A 13824-nucleotide genomic window follows, 5' to 3' on the forward strand; every position below is an offset into this window, starting at 1 on the left:
AGTAGCATTTAAAAATTAAACTATTATTGGTATTATGCATTTATTTTTGGTATTTTTATCAAATTAGGAAAAAAATAGTATAATTTGGCTCAGTTTAACCGAAAAAAATGAGAAATAAAAATCAAACATGCCTTATAGTTATAAAATCATTAACTTTCCTCCCTTTTGTATAACAATTTCTCCACCAATAATAAACACATAATCCAGCCAAGCTAGCTAGCTGCACGAATTCATTAGGTGCTATTTTCTAATTTCACATAGCGGATAATACAAATGCAACTTCTATATTCTATACCATTTTCTAACATGCATGAAAGCTGCCAAACATGAAATAGGACTAGGTTCACAATGTACATCAAGTGTAATCAATGAGCTTTCACAAAATCAATGATTCAGACACAATAAACCAAATTTCCTGATAATGCAGCCATCTCAGGAACCAAGCAGCAAGGAGAAATTAAAATTGTACAATGACATGTACAGGCTTCAAAGAGATTCAACTAAGCAAGCATATATAGAAAGTTGTTCCATCAAAGGCATTTGATTGGATCAACATTATCATATCAAAATTTTGCTGAAATATAATGTTAACCTTATCTAGCAGAAACTATGGCCAAGTAGTAGAGTTGAGCAGCAGCCAATTTTGTGTATTGCTTATAACGCTTTTATAGTATCTGTTTATATCAGTCTCAAACCCTTCTTATTATTTTTCAATTTCCTTACTACGGAAAGATCAATTCTAATCCTCACAAAGGCTAAAGAGGAATAGTACAATAATAGTAAATCAAGATTATCATATACATATATAATAAGAAAGTTGTAAGAAAAGTAACCTTGTTTGGAGTGTGCTCTAGAAGCTTCTCTACTGCAAATAAACCAGATTTTCTGATATATAGCAAATGTAATGAATGAGCTTTCACAAAATCAATGCTTCAGATACAATAAACAAAATTTTCTGAGAATGCAGCCATCTCAGAAACTAAGCAGCAAGGAGAATTCTTAATTGTACAATGACATGTATATGCTTCAAAGAGATTGAACTAAGCAAGCAGGTAGAAAATTGAGTACTGTTCAAAAAATATATATATTTAAAGCTCATTGCTAGTTACTACTAAGTGGAATTCTATTTCATTTAGCACTTCTAACTTTAACTTGGCATGCAGTGTACATTCTGTGGCAGGGATGGTATAGTGGCAATGATTGTAGGAAGAGACCAACCTCTTACTCATTCACAAAGTCATTTAGGGAAGTATGTAAACTAACTATTATAGTTCAGTGTTGCTGATATATAATTTAACTACTATAATTAGCTCATATAGCTTTTCTCTAACTTGGTAAAAGTAAACATTATCAGCCTTTCAACCAAGTCAGGGCCAAGTTTCTTGCCCAAAACCAAGTTGGCAGCATCAGTTGTAAGGAACCGGTCAAAGACAACGTTAATGAAGCCAGAAAGAAAAGCTCCACCAACAAGTGCACCAGCCATGGTATGATCTTAACAACAACAAAAAAGTGAATGGATTTACAGAGAAAGGTAAGAGAACAATGGTTGCAGGGTGTAGTGAACTCAATAGAGGGGTTTTCTTAAACAAGTTTTCAAAGAAGGTGTTCTACATGATATTACGTGGTATCGGTCTCCAAGGTAACTATAAAAAATTCGGTATCAGTGGAGTGCTTAGCTGGCTCTGCATTAACTCCATTAGTTAAATTCTTGTTTGAAGGAACCAACACATTGTTAAATAGCAAAAATATTAGTGGTGTGGTTTCACTGTGACCAATGGACACTAGTCTTTGTGGGAATTATATAAAACTAAGGAGTATGAATCTGCATATCATCATGGTATATGGTAATAATATAAGGTTAAAATTTGTTGGCAATAGACATTGGCTTTCACGCTTTCACGTGGTGATAGCTAGCTTATCTATGAGGTTGCTTTAAAAAATAACTCTGTACACTGTTAAATATGTGATGCTTTGGGACTAATAAATTTAATCATGTATAGAAGTATATGTAATTACAGAATTAGGCGCTCATGATGATTCTTTTATTGGATTGCTGGATGTAAACATTATTTGTGGTGAAGCAAGGTTAATATTAACTCGACCTTTTTCCATGTTTAGGTTCTAATTAAACAAGGCATGCTCTGTCAGGGAGACAAGGTTGCATTACAATCTGTTAATCCAAAATTCCGAACCAAGAGTGAAAACACGAATGAAAGCTAAAAGTGTTCAAACTCACCAGGGACAGGGAGAGGCCGCGAGAGCTCGGGATGGCGAACAGTGGAGGGTGGCTCAACAGTTTCGTGCACGGCAGGCAGAGGACCCAGGATCGGCAGCACCTTCGCAGTGGAGCAGCAACGGCAGCAGAGTTCGCGCGCTTCCAATGACTCTTCGCGGGGTTCTGCTTAATTTGGGGAAGAATGAATTAGAATTTATAGGAGAAATTAAAAAGGCGGAAAGGAGAAATTGAGTTAACAAATCCTCACCTGGTGGCATTTTATGATGCAATCGCCGCTGATTTGTGGCACGCGAAGCAGTCCTGCCTTCACAACCTTGTTTTGGAATTGCAGCAATGGGTGTGCTTCGAGGGCTACCAGTTACTCTTCGCGGGTTTTCTTGAAATTTGGGGGGAATCAACTCAGGGTTATAAGAAAAAAAAGGGGAGCAAAACAAAAATTGGATTGCTTAAGATTGGATCCTCACCTGGCAGCGTTTTGTGATGGAGTCGCCGCTGATGATAAGGCACGCGAAGGATTTCTGCTTCCCCAGCATGTTTCACGGCGGCGAGGTGTGTGGCCTCCAGATCTTCGCTGCTATTCACCGTGCCTCGCGTAGGCGATGGCGGCATTTTTGGTGGAGTCGCCGCTGATGATTGTGGCACGCGAAGGAGTTCTGCTTTCCCCAGCATGCTTTGCGGCGGCGAGGTGTGTGGCCTCCAAATCTTGGCCGCTATTCACCGTGCCTGGCGTAGTGCATAATTAATAATGAGAATTTAAAATAATAAGGAACAACATAGCTTAGTAGCAAGGAGTGCATGCAGCATAAAAAAACCCAAATTTGAACCATATCTTCATTAATTTTGGAAATTTCTCTCGAACGGTTCAGTTGAACCGATTTTCACTGATTTTGGGCGGTTTTTATCGGTTTCGACCGATTCTTACCGCTTTGATCGGTTCTATTTCTTAAGCGGTTTAAATACTTTATCGGGCCTGTTGGGAGTTCGATTCATCTGTTTTCCGATCGAACCAGCCATTTCGGTCCGGTTCTGACAACTGTGCCGTTACACTCTAACCTAGTTGCCAACACCCACACACCAAAGAAATTTGAAATCCAAAGTTCAATTCATTTAACTTTTATTGGCTTCCACCGAAAGCCAAATCCTTTCTTCTCTCTCGTCTCTCCTTCTCTTCGGTGACGTCATTCAACAAGGGTGAAAGAAGAAAATGGAAAGTGCAGAAGCTATGGTGGGTTGAAGAACAAGAAGTGTGTTTCCTCATCCATGCAAGAAGAAAGGGCTACAACCAAGAAGCTAGTCACACTATGGTCAGAGCACTTCAAAAGATATTTCCGTCATTTGTGCTTCACCAACGAACCAAAAAGAAATTCTCAAAGTCTCAAGCCCAAATCAAGCAACCATGGAGAAATCACTGTCAAATTCGGACAATAGAAGATATACGGTCCAAATTCAAACTTGGGGCCAAAGCAAAACTCTACGGTCTACATTGAAGAAACTTGAAGAAAATGGGTGAGAGAGAATGGATAAGTTGCATCCAACAGATTCGAAGCTCTCTCTCTTGACTAATGAAACTGCTGCAGCTCTGATAAAGGAGACACAGACAGTATGATTTTTAAACTTGCTTCAACTATGGAAGCTCCACTCTTCTATAATAAGGGTGAACGACCAAGGGTTGAAGACCAGAGAGTACGAACAAAGCACATAATTCAGTTCTTATATTTACCTAAGCTGTTTGAGTTCTTCTCCTTCATGGTTCTCATTTAGTATTTCTTTTTCTCAATTTAGTCTGCCTGAGTTACATTGAAAAAGGCAAATATGGTGAGGTTTTTTATCAAAAAAGCCAATGAGAGGTAAAAGACAGTGAGTTAAAATTGGAGAAAAAGTCATAAGATGTTTCAGATTTTCTTTGTGCATCTTTCTGTTTTGTTTCATGATCCTGTGGGGATTCTCTTACAAGTTGGGTTAGCACTTCGCTGTTGAAAGCTACGTTGAGTCCTAGTCAAATTCAGATTGGGTTAGAATATGGATTTGTCCCAAATAGAATTGGGTAGATTCTAGGAAAAATATTGGTGTGTGTAATTTGGCGAAAAAGTTAGACAAATTCTATCATGATTGTGATGGAGACTGGATGTAGGCTACATTGCACTTAGTAGCTGAAATAGGATACACCTGGGTGTTACTTATTCTGCTCTACTCCATTTCTGTTTCTGTTGCTCAAAAGACAAAAAGAAAGTGTCTCTCAACTCAATATGAGACAAAAGTAAAAATATCTCCTAATTTCCTTTAACAAGGCAAAAGGTAACATTCAGAAGAAAAGGAGGTTAAGATTCAACCCCCCTCTCTTAGCCACTGATAGCCATGAAAGTTTAATTTTGATACACTGATAATGTAAAATATTTTATACAGTCGTTCAATTACTTTCTTACTTTTACATGACTATTCATACTATTAATGTAAAATGTAATTATCTTTTCTGACGTATCACTATATAATTGGATGCACATGTAAAACTACTAATCGTAAAAATTATTTTATTCTTTTAGAATTAAATAAAAGGTTATTTTAGTTTTGTTAATATTAAATTTAAATTCATAATTGCTAATACAATCAATCAACCTCAATAATAATTTAGTATTTTTTAAATTAATGCTTAACGGGGTATGTTAGTCCTTTAAGAATAAACTAGAAGGTATATTAATTTTTTTAAATTCAATCTTCGAAAATTATTTTCTTCTTTTGAAAAATAATTATCGTGTTGTAATCTTTTTAAAAATTAAAATTTAAAATTTTATAGGCATATTTTTTAAATATGTTTCATGTGGCATTTTCATATTGCCTGTTTTCTGTATTAATTTTTTAACTAATCCTTTTCTAATTTCATTTAAAGCTTATACAACAGAAAAAAAAAAAGATTTTTATAATTTCAACCTGTATTTGCAATTACATATATTCAAAAAAGGAGAACAACCACAATAATTCTCAACATGTTGTTTTATCTTTATCTTTTCCTAGTTCAATAAACTAGCTTTACATGGTTATTGTTTTCGGCAAGCTCATTTTTCCCCTGAAAGAGATTTTTTTTTTCGATTCTAACAATCTTAGAACTCTTACTCCCTAAACCCAATAATAGCCCATAGCCTATACACGCTTAGTCAACACTCTTCCCTCCAATCCATATAGACTATACATTACGGGGCCACCTCGAAAGCCCATTACGGGCTTCCTTCCTTCTGACTAACCGGTACGGCTCCAACAACATGCGGCCTGGATAAAGACTCTGACACCACTGCCGAGCTGCTCCCCTTCATAGATCATCATGCCACTTGTCACCACAACCTTCAGCAAAAGGAAATCTCTCCAACTCTGTATACATTAACATATGTATGCTATAATTTCCCTATCTATAATCCAAGTAAAAAATTGATCTATTTTTTTCTTTTTTTTTAAAAAGCAACTACATATAATATTATCACTACATTCTTTTCCTCCTCCTCTTCTTTCTTTTTTCTCACAAACTGTGCCCTAATTTTTTTTCTTAAATTTCAAACTCAAAGTTCAATGCTTTGTAAACTTCTTACTTTCTTAAGTCTCATTTTCAATTTGTTCTTTGTAAAAAATGTATTGGTTGAGAAAGAAAAACAAAAAGTTGTCATTTTGGGACCAAGGTCTGACAATGATATTACTTTAGTTCTTTTATTTTAATAGACTGGGACAATGATATTAGTTCTAAGTTCCAACTTCTAACTTGACGAAAGGTGTTCAGTTTTTTACTTTCGTTTTTGTCTAATGTTGAAGAAAGGAAAATATTTGCGGACCAAAAATTAAACGAAAGTGATATATATTATGAGCTAGTCCAATACTATTTTTGCTTGTGCTTGATTCTGTAATCCATCATCATCTATACTATGAATTTATTAGCTGGTAGTTGGTTGAGACATGAGAGGGACTAGTTATATGCATGGATGTGTGAAATGGAAATGCAGAGGGAAATGGGTTTTTCTCTTTTTGGGCAACGGGCTAATTGGTTTTAAACATTGTTCTTAGATATACTTTTTTTAGGAAGGTTTCCGTTAGCCCACTTAGATCAATTTAAATAAAAAAGCAACGGAGAATAGGAGGGATAGGCCACAATCATTTTTTTCGAAAAGTTAAAATTTAAAACACTGGTGATTATTTTTTTGGTATATGTTAATATTTTAATGTCCCCTCGAATTTGTTGATTTTCTTCGAATTAACCCACTTATCCTAAAAAAAAAGAGAGGGAGAAGAAGAAGGCTTAGACCTATTATTTACTTACTCAAAAAGGGAATAAAAACATTGTAATATATTCAAATCAAAGTTCAAAGCATTATATGTTATCCATAGCTTCAAATTTTCTCTCCGTACAATATTACCGTTAGCTTTGCTTCCTTTCACATGACTAGTACCGGAACCCTAGTTAGGGCTCCACACGACCATCAGCCATCGCCAGAAGAACAAGATCAGCTTAGAAGAAGCACTAAAAAGGTGCGAAAGGATACAGAGGGCTTCTTTGGGACACAAGTACTGGTTCCAAGGGAGGAAGACCGGATGACCGAAACCACAGAAGATGTACAAAAACAGAACAAAAAAATTACTTTTGCTCAAATGGTGAAAGGAGGTCCTGACGGAGATCAAATGGAAGACGACAGTCTCAGTGAGGAAGAAGAAGAGGAAAAAACAGAAGATGGAAAAGGAGCAGCTAATGACAGGGGAAAAAACATGATGGAAAGGACTCCCAAAGCAACAGCAACAAAGGAATCAGAGTGGAAGAAGTGGAGAAGGGGCTCTATAACATTGTGATTAGTGAGTCCATAGAGAGGGAACTGTGGAAGCCTTGGTAGGACTCTTTTATAGTGAAATTACTAGGAAGAAGGGTTGGATATGCAGCCATGAAAAGGAGGCTGGAAAATATGTGGAGTAAGAAAGGGAGTATAGACGTTATTGACTTGAGCAATGACTACTATCTAGTGAAATTTTACTCATCTGAAGACTTTGATTTCGCTCTATTAGAGGGACCATAGAAAATCTATGACCACTACTTAACACTGAGAATGTGAGAGCCAAACTTCAATCCTTTGGAAGCCACTATTGACAAAGTGACAGCATGGGTAAGATTGCTGGGACTGCCTATTGAATTATATGATAGAACTGTGCTGAGGCAAATTGGCAATTTAATTGGAGAATAACAAAAGTTGATAACAACATGGTAGACATGAGCAGGGGCAAGTTTGCTAGGCTGTGCGTTGAAGTTGATCCAACCAAACTATTACTGGGGAGATATCTGATAAATGGTAGGGAGTACCACATTGAATATGAGGGTATCCACCATATTTGTTTCACCTGCGGAAGAGTAGATCATGATCAACAACATTGCCCAAACAATAAGAGAAAGGAAGAACCAATAAAAAAGCAACAAGAGAATCAAAGTGCTGAAGCTAATACAGGTATACAACAAGAAAACAACAGTAAAAAACAACAAGACCTGCAAAAAGAGAAAGCTAGCACAAGAAAGAATGACACGGGAAAGCAAGTAATTACTGAGAACAATAGTAGTTTTGGGGAATGGATGGTGGTCCAGAGGCCAAAAAGAGAAAAGAAAGGACAAAAAGAAGATGTTATCAGAAACGGAGAGGAAACAAGTAGACAAAGAGAAGTCCCACAAACAAAAAGAAACCAAGGCAGATTTGGCGTGCTATATATAGAGGAAAATCCAAAAGCCCAAGGGCAAGGAATTGAAGAACAAAGGGAACAAGAGAAAGACACCTGAAGAACGAAACTCTCGCGCGATCTAGAATTTTCACAATAAATTCGCGTTGTAAGTATAGCTTCTAGACCGACAAGAATTCCTTTCTTACAAAAGTTTGGTTGTCACAAGTAACAAACCCCTAAATAAATTGATAATCAAAGTATTTAAACATCGGGTCGTCTTCTCAAGGAATTGCAGGGAGATATGATTTATTATTGGTTATGGAAAAGGTAGAATTTTTGGGTTTTTTGAAATAAGGAATAAGTAATTTAAATTACGAGAAAAATAAATTAATAATAATAAAATCTCTTGGCAAAGTATAAGAGTTAGAATTCCTATCCCAGCTATCCTTATCAGATGTGATGAGAATTGGGTTTTAATCCCACTTAGTTAAGTCAAGTGGACTGATTAATTTAATCCTTAAGTCCTAGTCAATCCCTGTGGGAAGACTAGCTTCAGAGCGATCCAAATCAATCAGTAATCTGCCAATTTCAATCACTGATGAGTTTGACAACTCAAGTGTTACCAATTACTTAACCAAAGCCAAAAGGAAGAAAATATCTAAATTAAGTTAAAAGCATCCATATAAATAAAGCAAAGCAAAGTCAAATCTGAAATACCTCAAATTATATTAAATAAAACATTCGAATCTAAACACAAAGAGTTCATAAATAAAATTGAGAAAATAAATAAAAAGAATATTTAAACCTGTGATGAAGAAGATGAAATCCTAATCCTAATATAAATCCTAATCCTGATCCTAAGAGAGAGGAGAGAACCTCTTTCTCTAAAAACTACATCTAAAACTAAAAATTATAAATTATGAGCTGATGAGTTGTTTTCTGATGAATGGATGCATTCTCCCACTTTATAGCCTCTAATCTGTGTTTTCTGGGCCGAGAACTGGGCCAGAAACAGCCCAGAATTCGCTGGTTTCGAATTCAAACACGTTAGTTTTTCGTCACTGCGACGCGTCCGCATGGATCACGCATTCGCGTCACTTATCGTCAGGGAAACTATGGAATATTATATATCAAATCGAAGCCCCAGACGTTAGCTTTCAAACGCAATTGGAACCGTATCATTTGGACCTCTATAGCTCAAGTTATGACCGTTTTAGTGTAAGAGAGTTAGGCTGACAGCTTTGCAGTTCCTTCAATTTTTTATATTCCTTCCACTTTTGCATGCTTCCATTCCATCTTCTGAGCCATTCCTGCCCTATAAACTCTGAAAACACTTAACACACATATCAAGGCATCGAATGGTATAAAGGGAGAATTAATATTAATAAAATTAAGGTCAAAGAAGCATGTTTTCAATCAAAGCACAAAATCAGGAAGGAAAACATAAAACATGCGAATTGTATGAATAAGTGGGTAAGGACTTGACAAAAACCACTCAATTGAGCACAAGATAAATCATGAAATAGTGGTTTATCAACCTCCCCACACTTAAACATTATCATGTCCTCATGCTAAGCTCAAGAGAAGCTATAAGAGAGTGAAGAGGAATGGTATGATGTATGAAATGCAACCTATTTATATGAATGCAACTACATGCTAAGATATTTCTATCTACTTGGTTAAAAATAAATAAGCTCTTTAAGACAAACATAAATCAGATTTCACTAATTCAAATCATACAATAAAAGACAAGTAAACTTGTAAGAAGATAGCTCATGAAAGCAAGGAACATAGAATCGAGCATTGAACCCTCACTGGTAGTGTATATGCACTCTAGTCTCTCAAGTGTATAGGGTAATCACTCTACTCTTCTCTAGTCATGCTTTCTAAACTTTGTTCTTCATCTAACCAATCAACAAAAATTTAATGTACCAATGCAAACATCATGAGGTCTTTTCAGGGTTGTAATGGGGCTAAGGTAAGGGTGATGATACATGTATGGTCAAGTGAGTTGAAATATGAATCATTGACTAGCCCAAGTTCTCACCTAACATACACATACTCTTTATGTAACTCTAAAATCATGCTTAGCTACCCAAAATTTCCATTTTTTTTTCATCTCATACTCATGCATCAACCTTTCTTTTAATTTTTTTTCACATATGCATTGATCTTTTCCTTAACTTAACTTAGCATTGGGGTAATTTTGTCCCCTTATTTATTTACTTATTTATTGAATATTTTTTTGGATTTTTTTTAATTTTTTTTATATATATAAAAGTAAACATAACATATCAATGCACATAGATATTTGATTTTTCTGGTTTCACATGAGTAGGTACCCAAATTTCTAATATTTTATCAATGAAACACTATACACTTCTTCAACCCAAGTTCCCACAGTTCCCCACACTTAATTTATACACAATCTCTAACTTAAGCTAACCAAAGATTCATTTTGGGTTATTTAATTATTTTTTCGCTTAAGGCTAGTGATGTGGTAAAATATAGAACAAATGGGGATTAATAGGCTCAAAGTGGCTAACAAAGGTAATTGAAAGGGTAGGCTTATTTGGGAAAAGTGAGCAAAAATCAAGTGATGGCCTCAATCATATGCAAGCATGTAAATACACTAAATAGTGGACATATAGAATGGAACAAAGCAAAGATTGCAATCATAGAGAAGAAAACACACAAGAATAAAAATTTATGGTTAAATAATGTAACCATGTAAATAAGGTCAAAATCTCACGGGTTGTATATTCTTTGGCTCAAAAACCATGTTTCAAATACAACTTCAAACAAATTTAACACAAAAGTTTTAATTTAAATTAGTGAAATTTTTCAAAAATTTCTTGAAAAAGAAAATATTACTTCAACCAAGTAGTAACCAAATGCATAAAATCAAACAAACATGCAATTAAACATGCAAATGCAACAATGAGTTAATAAAGAAAATAAGACATTGGTGTTGAGAAGAAAATAACTAACCCATGGAAGTCGGTATTGACCTCCCCACACTTAAAGATTGCACCGTCCTCGGTGTATGCTGAGATGTAGAAGTGGACGGGTTGCTACAACTGACGCTTTTCTCTAAAGATTGTGCTGATGGACTTGTTTGTCTCCCCATTTAGAAGCTTTCCCTTTTCCTTCTTTGGTGGCCAGCCTGAAAGAAGAGGAAAAAGAAGAAAAGGAGCCCAAAAATAAAGATAGGAATCAAATAAAATATGGTTGGGTTATTGCTAAATAATGAGAGTCTCAAGTACATGGTAGCTACAACATGCAATTGAGAAAACAGGAGAAGCGAATGGCATATCAATAATGCAAAAAATTGCAACAATGGGAAAGAGTGTGTGGGTAATGAAAGACAGTGTGAGTGCATGTCAATGCAAAGGAATACAAGTGTCATAAAAGAATAGCATTGACTTATGAATAATAATACCCAATCAGAATAAAACAAGTCATGAAGCGCCAGAATAATTCAAGAAAAGATGTAACAGTTGAATAAGAAAATTTAACACCAATGGAAAAATAATAAATTTAGAAAAGAAAATAAAAATATGCACAAAATTAAAATGCAATGGATGAAAGTATGCAAATAAATTAAATTAAAGAGATGAAGAAAAAGTAAGTAAGAAAGAAAGAAGAAAGAAGAAAAGATAGAAGAAATTAGGATTAGAAAAGAAAAGATAAGATAATTGGCGCTGATCTGGATAAGTTGTGCGGCGCAGGTGACGCAGACGCGTGAGTGACGCGGTCGCGTGGTGTGTGATTTTGCCAAAAATCTGGGGTGACGCGTTCGCGTGGGTAACGCGATCGCGTGAATGGCCTCATTTTGTAAAACGACGCGGCCGCGTAGGGCACGCGATCGTGTGGTAGGGCTTGGGCTTCTAGCACGAGTCCAGCCCAGCTCCATCATAACTCTCTGCCATACACCCCTTTACGTCGATTTTACAGAGCCACGCGTTCGCGTGGGTTACGCGGACGCGTGGGGAAGCTATTTTTCAAATGACGCGGCCGCGTCGGCGACGCAGTCGCGTGGGCATATTTGTGCATAAGGCACGCCTCTAGCCACGCTCTCGCGTGACTCTCTATTCACTTTTCTTTTCTTTCTAATGCACTTGTGACGCGGACGCGTCAGCGACGCTTACGCGTCGCATGCATTTTTTTTATTATGCAAAATGCATAATGTAGTATGCAGATGTTATAAATAATTCCAGGTTCAATGAAATAAAATAAAATTCAAAAACAAACAAAAATAAATAAAATTATAGTTGAAAAAGGAACGATCATACCATGGTGGGTTGTCTCCCACCTAGCACTTTTAGTTAAAGTCCTTAAGTTGGACATTTCGTGAGCTCCTTGTCATGGCGGCTTGTGCTTGAACTCATCCAGGAATCTCCACCAATGTTTGTAATTCCAATGGCCTCCGGGGTCCCAAACTAGGCGCAGAAAGCCTTCAAGCAAGTTAAAGCAAGTGACAAGACCCCAAAAGTGTTGATTGGTAGAATGGATTCCGGGGTCCCAAACCTTACTTTTGCACCCGTCTTCTTGTTGATCATCATGATTCCATCCGGGGGGCAAGCAATCTGAATTCTCACTAAAGCGGCCAACCAACTTCCTAGACCCATTCAGTTGAGCTTTATACGAACCTTTGCATTTAAACTTTGAGTATGCAACCATATTGAACCTTCCATGACGACTCCAACTACTAACCATCTTCCTCTTACGCTTAATGCCACAAAGAGCTCTAAGCTGACCATCTGTTTCAAGTAAAGCATATTCAAGTGAGCTAATTAAGCTTAGAGATGAAAGATTTACCCACTTGAATGAAGGAATGGATGGTGATGGCTTTGGAGGAGAGGTCTCCGACAGCATTGGTGATGAGCGGATAATTTATACACTTTTTGGCATTGTTTTTACATAGTTTTTAGTATAATTTAGTTAGTTTTTAATATATTTTTATTAGTTTTTAAATAAAATTCACATTTCTGGACTTTACTATGAGTTTGTATGTTTTTCTGTGATTTCAGGTATTTTCTGGCTGGAATTGAGGGACTTGAGCAAAAATCATATTCAGAGGTTGAAGAAGGACTGCAGATGCTGCTGGATTCTGACCTCCCTGCACTCAAAGTGGATTTTTTGGAGCTACGAAACTCCAAATGGCGCGCTCTCAATTGCGTTGGAAAGTAGACATCCAGGGCTTTCCAGCAATATATAATAGTCCATACTTTTCCCGTGTTTAGACGATGCAAAATGGCGTTCAACGCCAGTTCCATGCTGCATTCTGGAGTTAAACGCCAGAAACAGGTTGCAAAGTGGAGTTAAACGCCAGAAACAGGTTACAAACTGGCGTTCAACTCCAAGAGAAGCCTCTACACGTGGAAAGCTCAATGCTCAGCCCAAGCACACACCAAGTGGGCCCAGAAGTGGATTTCTGCATAATTTACTCATTTCTGTAAACCCTAGTAACTAGTTTAGCATAAATAGGACTTTTTACTATTGTATTTACATCCTTAGTTTTATCTTTGGATCGTCTTTTGATCCTTTGATCACGTTTGGGGGCTGGCCATTCGGCCATGCCTGGATCTTCATCACTTATGTATTTTCAACGGTAGAGTTTCTACACACCATAGATTAAGGTGTGGAGCTCTGCTGTTCCTCACGAATTAATGCAAAGTACTATTGTTTTTCTATTCAATTCAAGCTTATTCCTATTCTAAGATATCCATTCGCACCCAAGAACATGATGAATGTGATGATTATGTGACGCTCATCATCATTCTCACTTATGAACGCATGCCTGACAAACACTTCTGTTCTACATGCAAACAAGCTAGAATGAATATCTCTTAGATATCTAATACAGAGGACCGAGTCCGGTACCCAAGATTGAATATGGTGCTTCTAAGATTATAGAG

The 13824-nt window shown here is 36.6% G+C and overlaps 2 protein-coding genes across 5 annotated transcripts in view; one reads left to right on the forward strand and one right to left on the reverse strand.

Annotated features, from left to right (window-relative positions):
• LOC107619460 overlaps positions 1–2964 on the reverse strand; it is an 8947-nt gene extending 5983 nt beyond the window's left edge. For 3 of the 4 annotated variants that reach the window (XR_002354417.1, XM_021112219.1, XM_021112220.1), the window contains exons 1-3: positions 2701–2964; positions 2484–2612; positions 2237–2398 (exon numbers count right to left, since the gene is read on the reverse strand). Coding sequence is in view for 2 of the 4 variants with exons in the window: in XM_021112219.1 (XP_020967878.1) it covers positions 2237–2398; positions 2484–2612; positions 2701–2905 (496 nt within the window). In the remaining 2 variants the exon portion in view is untranslated. Of the gene's footprint in view, positions 1–833; positions 886–2236; positions 2399–2483; positions 2613–2700 lie in introns of all 4 variants that reach the window. The other variant, XR_002354418.1, reaches the window with a different exon arrangement.
• On the forward strand, positions 7458–8021 carry LOC107615803. The gene has a single exon (XM_016317833.1). The coding sequence runs from the start codon at positions 7458–7460 to the stop codon at positions 8019–8021; it is 564 nt and encodes a 187-aa protein (XP_016173319.1).

This window comes from Arachis ipaensis, chromosome B09 (genome assembly GCF_000816755.2).
Source record: "Arachis ipaensis cultivar K30076 chromosome B09, Araip1.1, whole genome shotgun sequence".
In the NCBI taxonomy this organism is placed as follows: Eukaryota; Viridiplantae; Streptophyta; class Magnoliopsida; order Fabales; family Fabaceae; genus Arachis; species Arachis ipaensis.

Bases quoted from the DNA above. Each gene is read 5' to 3' on its own strand.
- LOC107615803 (XM_016317833.1), top strand. From the start codon at position 7,458: ATGGTAGACATGAGCAGGGGCAAGTTTGCTAGGCTGTGCGTTGAAGTT.